The sequence below is a fragment of the Chrysochloris asiatica genome, unplaced genomic scaffold (genome assembly GCF_000296735.1).
Source record: "Chrysochloris asiatica unplaced genomic scaffold, ChrAsi1.0 scaffold00009, whole genome shotgun sequence".
Classification (NCBI taxonomy): Eukaryota; Metazoa; Chordata; class Mammalia; order Afrosoricida; family Chrysochloridae; genus Chrysochloris; species Chrysochloris asiatica.
Genome location: NW_006408527.1, coordinates 5,710,942 through 5,719,256, shown reverse-complemented (window position 1 = coordinate 5,719,256; position 8,315 = coordinate 5,710,942). Strand labels below are relative to the sequence as shown.

General features: G+C 45.6%; 1 protein-coding gene across 2 annotated transcripts in view; it reads left to right on the top strand.

Annotated features, from left to right (window-relative positions):
* Nucleotides 1-459: 459 nt before the first annotated feature.
* The window catches only part of VASH2 (vasohibin 2), a 48,213-nt gene continuing 40,357 nt past the window's right edge, over nucleotides 460-8,315 (top strand). For both annotated transcript variants that reach the window (XM_006834014.1, XM_006834015.1), the window contains exon 1: nucleotides 460-735. In XM_006834014.1, coding sequence (XP_006834077.1) covers nucleotides 460-735 — 276 coding nt within the window. The remainder of the gene's footprint in view (nucleotides 736-8,315) is intronic.

The following is an 8,315-nucleotide window of genomic DNA, read 5'->3' as shown; positions in this document are numbered from 1 at the left end:
TTCAGGGTGTTTAGTTGTGTGTGAAGCTTTATAGCAATTTCCAAGCCAGCTTTCTAGTTAATTAATTGCAAGGTTGAAAGCTGAACTCGGTGCGCTGGGGGTTGGGGAGGGGGGTCTGTAAGCGTGCGGGGGGGGGGGTGGGGAGCAGGAGAGGTGACATGGAGACACCTCGAGATCCCCCAACGGCATTGGACTGCCCCACCTGGATTCCTCTGGGTTTCCGCTTAGCTGGATGTCTGCTGTGTCTCAACTGATTTCAGGCACGGCCAGTGAGCCACAGCCCGGCTTCCTCCGTGGAGCTCCAGCCGCCGCTCCCCTTTACCGCGTCCTGCGGCAGCAAGAGGCATGGAGAACACCGCCCCCGCGGGGCGCTGATCCCCGCGTCGCGCCCGCGCGCGCACACGCCCCCCATCACCGCCGCCGCGCGACTCGCCCGCCCCACCCAGCCCCGGCCCCACCATGACTGGCTCTGCGTCGGAGACTCACCACTGCCCCCACCCCAAAGGCGCCAAAGGCACCCGGTCCCGAAGCAGCCACGCGCGGCCAGTGAGCCTCGCCACCAGCGGGGGCTCGGAAGAGGAGGACAAAGACGGCGGGGTGCTATTTCATGTTAACAAGAGCGGCTTCCCCATCGACAACCACACCTGGGAACGCATGTGGATGCACGTGGCCAAGGTTCACCCCAAGGGTGGAGAGATGGTTGGCTCCATTAGGAACGCCACCTTCTTGGCAAAGGTCAGTGACTTTGAAATGGGGGTGGGTAGGTGAGTGGGTAATGGAGCCATTTCAGCGTGTGTACAACAAATAGAAGCAAATTCCATTTTCCTGATCCTGCTACAAACTCCCTTCCCCTTCCTACTCCTCTGGCTAGTTCCTCCCCCTCCCCCCAATCTGCTTAATTGAGATGGTTTTCTTGGAAGCCTTAAAAATAGGGGTGGGAACAACTTAGTCTTTGCTGTTCTGGGACTGTGTGGTAGGTTCTGCCAAGGTTTCTGGTTTATTTTATTTTTTTTTAGTCCAGAGCCAAATTCTATTCTTTACTCACCCCTGCCAGCCCCCCTCCTCCAAAAAAGCTGTGTGTAGCCCCAGTTAACACTGGATCCTTGGAATTTCTTGTTCCTCCCTTCTCTCCTCCACTTGCAAATGATTTATATGGCTGTGAATGAATTTGAAATTACCAAGTCAGACTTTCTTTGTGTGAATCATTTCCAGACTTTTTGTCAAATTGAAATTTTTTTTTTTTTTAGTGATAGTGATAGTGACTTTCACCTCTGAAATTTGCAGAGCAGTGAACTCTCTCTCTTCCCAGCTTAACTGGGCTCCAGAATAAGAAAGATTTTTGGCTATGGCTGGAAAGGGGTTTTCCAGTTCACATGATGAATTAGTCTCACAGGATTGAGAAAGAGACTGAGAAGCAAAACTCATTTTCCTTGGGTAGAAGCCAATGAGCTGTGTCACAAAGCCAGGATATCCCTAGTGATGATACAGGTCGTGTGAGGGAGAAGATGGGCTAGTGAGAGTAGCGGTGTTGTGTGAAGCATCCGAATGCAAACTGGGGAGAAATGCCACAAAGTCTGGGGTGACATCTTGACAGATGTTTTCCTCTGGACCTGGTGGTGCTGGGATGGCTGAGAACATTCCTAGGGAAGGCTAGAAATGCCAGACTGAGACTTGGAAGGCTTTCTGGTCAGCCATCTAGACAGGTCTGCAGCCTGGTGACAGCTGATAATCTGAGCCAGAAAACAGAATGTGCCCTTCGGGAAATGGCTGAGTAGCTACACTTCCTGCTGTAAGTCAGTGTTTTATCACTCTGCTTGTTGGTCAAGGAGCTAGGTTATGCTCAGTTAGAATCTTGTCTGCTTTAATATCCACTGTCTTTGTGTCTCTTCAAGTCAGAGCCGGCTCATAGTGACCCTGTATAGGATTTCTGAGGAGCAGCTGGTGGATTTGAACCTTGTAGTTAGAAATCTAGTGCTTATTCTACAGTGCCACACTGGGACTCCACTAGTTATTATTTGTTGTCGTTGTTGTTAGGTGCCATTGAGTTGGTACCGACACATAGCGACCCTATGCACAACAAAACAAAACATTGCCCGGTCCTGAGCCAGCCTCACAGTTGTTTCCACGCTTGAGTCCATTGATGCTGCCACTTGGCCAGTCCATCTTGTTGGGGGTCTTCCTCTTTTTCTCTGTCCCTCCACTTTACCAAACATGATATCCTTCTCCAGTGACTGGTCCCTCCTGACAATATGTCTGAAGTATGAGAGACGAAGTTTGGCCACCCTGGCCTCCAAGGAGCACTCTGGCTGCACTTCTTCCAGCACAGATCTATTGGTTCTTTGGGCAGCCCATGGCATTTTCAGTATTCTCCTCCAACACCATAACTCAAAGGCATCAATTCTTCTATGATCCTCCTTACTCACTGTCCAACTTTCACATGCATATGAGGTTACTAAAAATATCATGGCTTGGATCAGGCGTACCTTAGTCCTCAACCTGACGCCTTTGCTATCATTATCCTTACTGAATTCTTCTTAAACTTAAGAACAGTGTTGGTCCTGGCCTGCAATTCTGATTTCAAAATTTTTCCTTTCTTAAAGGAGGAGCTGGGGACATCTTAGAATCTGAGAGGCCTGTTTCCCTGTCCCATGCTGCCTTTCTGACTCAGCACCCTCACTGTACACCCTGCTCATCACTTTGGCTTCAGCCTTCTCCCGTCCTTCTGTATGTGGGAAGCCTTCCTCGCTTTATGTGGGAACCATGGCATTTTAGAGTAGACAGTTTCCCGCCATCAGCAGCAGTCCTTCCTCTGTCTGAACCTCTCTCAGGAAGGGGAGACCTCCTCTTTAGCCTAACAGAGCAGTCCACCCTAACCAGCAGATTTTGTTGTTAGGAAGCTCTTTTCTTAGACTGAACAGGAATCTTTGTTCTTTCATCTTCCCAATCACATCTCTCCAATGAGCCTTTTGCTGCCCTTTGAATTGGAGCAGACAGAACATGCTGACTTTCCTTGGGAACTCATAGTTCCCTTGAACGTTATGCTCTTAAAACAGAAGGGACTAGGAGTAAAAATCAAGGGCTTAAAGTATAGCCCTGATCCTACTTCATCTAGTTAGGCAATCACTTAAAATTTTTGGTCTTAGTTTTCTCATCTATAAAATGAGCATAGACTAGAATGCATACAAAATTCTTCTCTACTCTCAAATGCCATGATTTTATGACCCTTAATTTCTAATGCTGACACTAGAAGTTGATGGGATTATCAGACCTCGAATCTCTGGCCTTCTGCATCTTTCTTGGTTTTTTACTGTCTACAGGCATCTCTTTTCGCCCCCTTTTTAGTGTGTCATTTCTAGACCTCACTCTCCTGTGATCTTATTAGGACAATGGCTAGTTTGTAATTAGTCCTCTGAAACAATCCCCTATTTAGAACAGTGTTCTAAATTGTTGTCTAAGCAATTTGGAATATCAGTTGTACTTCCTATGGCCCGTATCTCATATTTCCAATATTGTTGCTGAATGCTGTTGTCTTTAAAAAAAAAAAAAAAAGATTGTGGTTTTAATATATGAGCGGACTTGAAAAAGTTCATGGAAAAATTCTATTATCTTTTTATTCCATTTTTCCATAAGTTTTTTTGAAGCCCCCCCTCGTATAGCAGCCATATCATATTGCACTTTCTTTTCTTAAGGTTTTTATTGTGGATTAAGTAAAAGTTTACAGGGCAGATCATCAGTTTTACATTCAACAAATCATACACCTTGTTTCATTACAATGATTATAATCCCATCCATATACTATCAGTTAACAGTGCTTTTCTCTATTCACGTTAGCATTTTTTTTTTTTTAAACACTCAGGCAGCCATATTCAATAATTTATACCACCGAAGGGCACATTCTGCAAGTCTGCCTTCTGGCTGCCATCTCTTTCGTATTGCACTTTCATAATATGCTGAAGGTCACTTAAAGCTTCCAGATCCTATTATATGAGAAATGCTAGGCCAGCACTCCTCTATCTCTAACTTGGATGCTTGGATTTTTTAACTTAAAGAACTTAACATTTCTTTCTCTTAACATTGCATCTCAATGGTTGATTCTCCACCCTCATCATGACATGCCTCCCCAGTCTCCAAACCCTTGAACCCCACACAGTCTCTGAGATGGGGACAACCTCCAGAGCTTCCATTTCCAGGGTTCACTCTGATTCATGGCTCTTCCTGCTCTCAGCTTGGTAAATTTCTTTCCTCTAGAGAAACATCCTTTCTTTCTTTAACCAAACCTGCATTTTGCTGAGGAATTTGTACTGAAGTGTGGTGAAGTGAGGTGGGGAGTAATCTTTGGAGAGCTCCAAAGATATTCACCTTTTTTGGCCACTGAATGTGGGTTGATAAATAAAAGAGTTGTGTATGGGAAAGGTGGCAAGGGGCTAAGAGGATCACTGAATAGTAGTACTTCCTTTGATAACAGAAGATTATGCTAGCAGCCATGGTGGGGTCTGCCCAGATGTCTGCATTCACCCCTCCTCAATTGAGCTTGTCTATAATTCAGTCTTCCTTCTACAGGCCTCTCCCCTGGGGGTTACTGGGTCCAAGGTTATTTCTTAGCTGGGGCAAGGCTAGATTTTTCAGGAATAGTTTAAGAAAACAGCAAGAGTCAGTGGAAGATAATAGAGAATGGGAAGGAATGAGGCAGGGAGAATGTCTGGCCCAGAAAAAAACAACCAGGTTGCATTTGGAAATGGCTCTTCCTGCTTCTGAGCTGGCTTTTCCTAGGGACCAAAAGCCAGGATGAAAACTTCAATCAGTTCTTAGAGCTCCAACAGTTTTAAGCCTTAGTCTCACGTTGATTCTAATTGGGAAATAATTCCCAGTTAAAAGGATTGAGCTTTCCTGAGTGAAAAAGTGTGTTTGTGCATGCTTATGATTGTGGGGTGAGACTTGGTTGCATTCAGGGCCGCACTCCCAACCCCTACTGACTCATGTGGGCAACTCACTGCCTCCTGGATCTTGGTTTGATAACTCTGTCCCTCTGTCCATCCTGTTTGGCCCAAGGTTGTAGCCCAGGAACTCTGTTGCTAGCTACCACCAACAGCAGATTCCTGGATGCCTTTGATGGGTGTGTGGAGCTCTGTGGCTGCTGTGCTGCCGCACTCCCCACCCGCTGGGTTCCCATAAAGGAGTCTACTGCCCAGTGCCTTCATAACATATTTCTCAAAGCAGAAGGCTTTACTTGCTCCCTGTTGTTTCATGTGAAAGATTCCTAAGACCTGCAAGACTCTCACCGACCCCTGGCCCGTTTCCTGCCATCTCCCGCCCCCCACCCTGTCGTCTACCACACTGCAATGCCTGTTACATCCCTGTGTCCATCTTGCATCATTTGTTGCATTTCTCTGAAGTGTCAGTTGTGTTTTGCAAGACTGGAATAGAAGAATACCTGCCCACAAAAGCCTTACTTGTAGTTTGTTTCAGTTTTGTTTCTTGACTAATCAAGTAATTGTTCAAGAAAACGGCAATTCAACCACTTTAGACAATTCAAGGAGACAACATGCCACTCCTCCCTTCTGTCCGCCATGTCTCCCAAGGCCCTTAATCTTCACACTGTGGGTACCAGCCTATGTGGTGAGATAGGTTTTGATCAGTTCCCATTAGATTCTACCTTTACAGCTGGGCTTGAGGGAATTTGTACCAGAGGCAGGAGGTAGGAATCTTGAGTGTACTTTGAGGTTCCAGGTAGTAATTGATGAAATGGGGGAAGAAAAGAGCATTAAGAGTGATCCTCAAGACCCTAGTGGGGGCAGGTGGCAGGAGCCCAGGGCTTTGCATGAAAAGCTTGTGTCCATTTCCACTCCCATCAGTCTGAGAGTATAGTCAACGATTTGGGATCCTCATTTCAGAACATCTTTGCTAATTTAACAGATTAAAAAAAAAAAAAAAAAGACATTTAACAGTGACTTTCACTTAAAGTTCTTAAATTAGTGAGCTTGCACACTTTTTTTTTTTCAAATATTTATTTGCATTTTTTCCTTTGTGAGTTGTCTTTTCATGGTCATTCCCTACCATATCCCCTAGCCTCATTGAGGTCTGAAGATTCTTAATACTTTGTGTGAGCTGTTTCCATTTAAGGATATCAACTTGTCAATACATGTCCCCAGGAGGAAGTGATTCTTTTTATCATCTTCCATTAGGGTGAGAAGACCTCTTCAAGGACTCGGACCACTGGCTGAGTCTGATTTCTGGTTCCAGAACCATTCAGGCTTCCCCATTTGAGTTCCCTGAGAACAGGTTGCTGATGAATAATCACACAACTAACACTGTGGGCCAAGCCCCAAGCTGCTTACTTTATAAATGTTGTTGTTGTTGTTAAGTGCCAACAAGTCAGTTTTGACCCATAGCGATCTATACAGATAGCGTTTGCAAGGAGCAGATGGTAAGCTTGAACTGCCGACCTTGAGGTTCAAACTGACTTTGCAGTCCAGCATGGTAACCCACAGCACCACACCAGGACTCCTTATAAGGTTGTTGTTAGCACCTTGGAGTCGGTTCTGACTCATAGTGACCCTGCACAGGGTTTATGAGGCTGTAAATCTTTACGGGAGCAGAAAGTCTCATCTTTCTCCCACGGCATGGCTTGTCGCACACCTTTCTTAACCTTGAGGTTAGCAGCCCAATTCGTAGCCACTACGCTACTGGAGCTCCTTAGGACATGTCATTCTCTAAACTAGCCTATAAGGTCAAGTAGGTGATATTTTTAAATGAGGCTTGGAGAGGTCAAGCAGCTTGACTACAGTCCAAAAGGAGTTAGGGGTCAAAGTAGGGATTTGAACCTAGTTGTGTTTGTCTTGGAATCACACCCCAGGGAGCCCAGCTGGTTTACAGTCCAGTTTCCTGTGTGGGCAATGGCAGCCTGACCCTGAATTTGAGCCTCACAGCCAGCTCTCCCAGATCTCAGATGACATCATCCCTTCAGGAATCTGGGTTCCTTTCCATACCACAGCCCTGCTCCTCAGTTGGGGTTTGAGGAATGTGTAAGTTTGTCCTCCAAGTGGAAACGGAATGGGACCAGAGCTCCAGTGCTCTGCTTACAGCTGGGACTGAAGTAACTAGGCAGCTGCTTTTAAAAGCCCTTGGGCGCCTCTTGGGTGCTATTCTGAGGACCAGCTGCTTCTTGACCCTTACCCTCACCACGTAGCTCTGCTGAACTTTTGGGAAGTTGAAATAATTTGGTGGTTGGCCCCCAAAGCTCTGATTCCCAATCATTCTCCCTCCCCTCTGGGAATTCTTAGGTAACTGGTAATTCTCAGGAATAGTTTTCCACACTTAACAGTTTTTCTTTTAAATAACTACAAACAGTATGTTTCAGTATAGCGATATACTCATGTCTTAATAAGCTGTATAATTTCTCTCCTCCCCTCCACTGTTCTTGTGCCTCTCCCCTTTTTTCCCAACTGGCATGGAGCTTGGAATATTGGAAATGGTGGAGAATGTTCACATCTCCCCCTTTCACTTCTCTGTGAAATTTCTAGTGCATCTTTCTTATACACAATTCCAGGTATGGTTGGATCAGTAGAGGTTGTTGTTTTTAGGTGCCATGAGTTAGCACCAACTCATAGAAACCTTACGCACAGCAGAACGAAACACTGCTTGATCCTGGGGCCAGCGTCACTACCGTTGTCACGCTTGAGTCCATCGATGCTGCCACTTGGCCAATCCATCTCGTTGAGGGTCTTCCTCTTTTAATCTGACCTTCTGCCTTCCTTACCAAACATGATGTCCTTCTCCAGTGACTGGTCCCTCCTGACAATATGTTCGAAGTATGAGAGACGAAGTTTGGCCATCTGGGCCTCCAAGGAGCACTCTGGCTGCAATTCTTCCAAAACGGATCTATTGGTTCTTTTGGCAGTCCATGGCACTTTCAGTATTCTCCTCCAACACCATAACTCAAAAACATCAATTCTTCTACAGTCTTCTTTATTCACTGTCCAGCTTTCACATGCACATGAGGTTATTGAAAATACCATGGCTTGGGTCAGGCGTACCTTAGTCCTCAAGCTGACATCTTGGCTCTTCAACTTTTAAAAGGCCTTGTGCAGCAGATTTGCCTATGGCAATACATCGTTTCATCTCTTGACTGCTGCTTCCATGAGTGATGATAGTTGATCCAAGAAGAATGAAGTCCTTGACAACTTCAATCTTTTATCCGTTGATAAGAATGTTGTTTATTGGTCCAGTGGTGAGGGTTTTTGTTTTCTTTACATTGAGATGTAATCCATACTGAAGGCTGTGCACTTTGATCTTCATCAGTAAATATTTTAAGTACT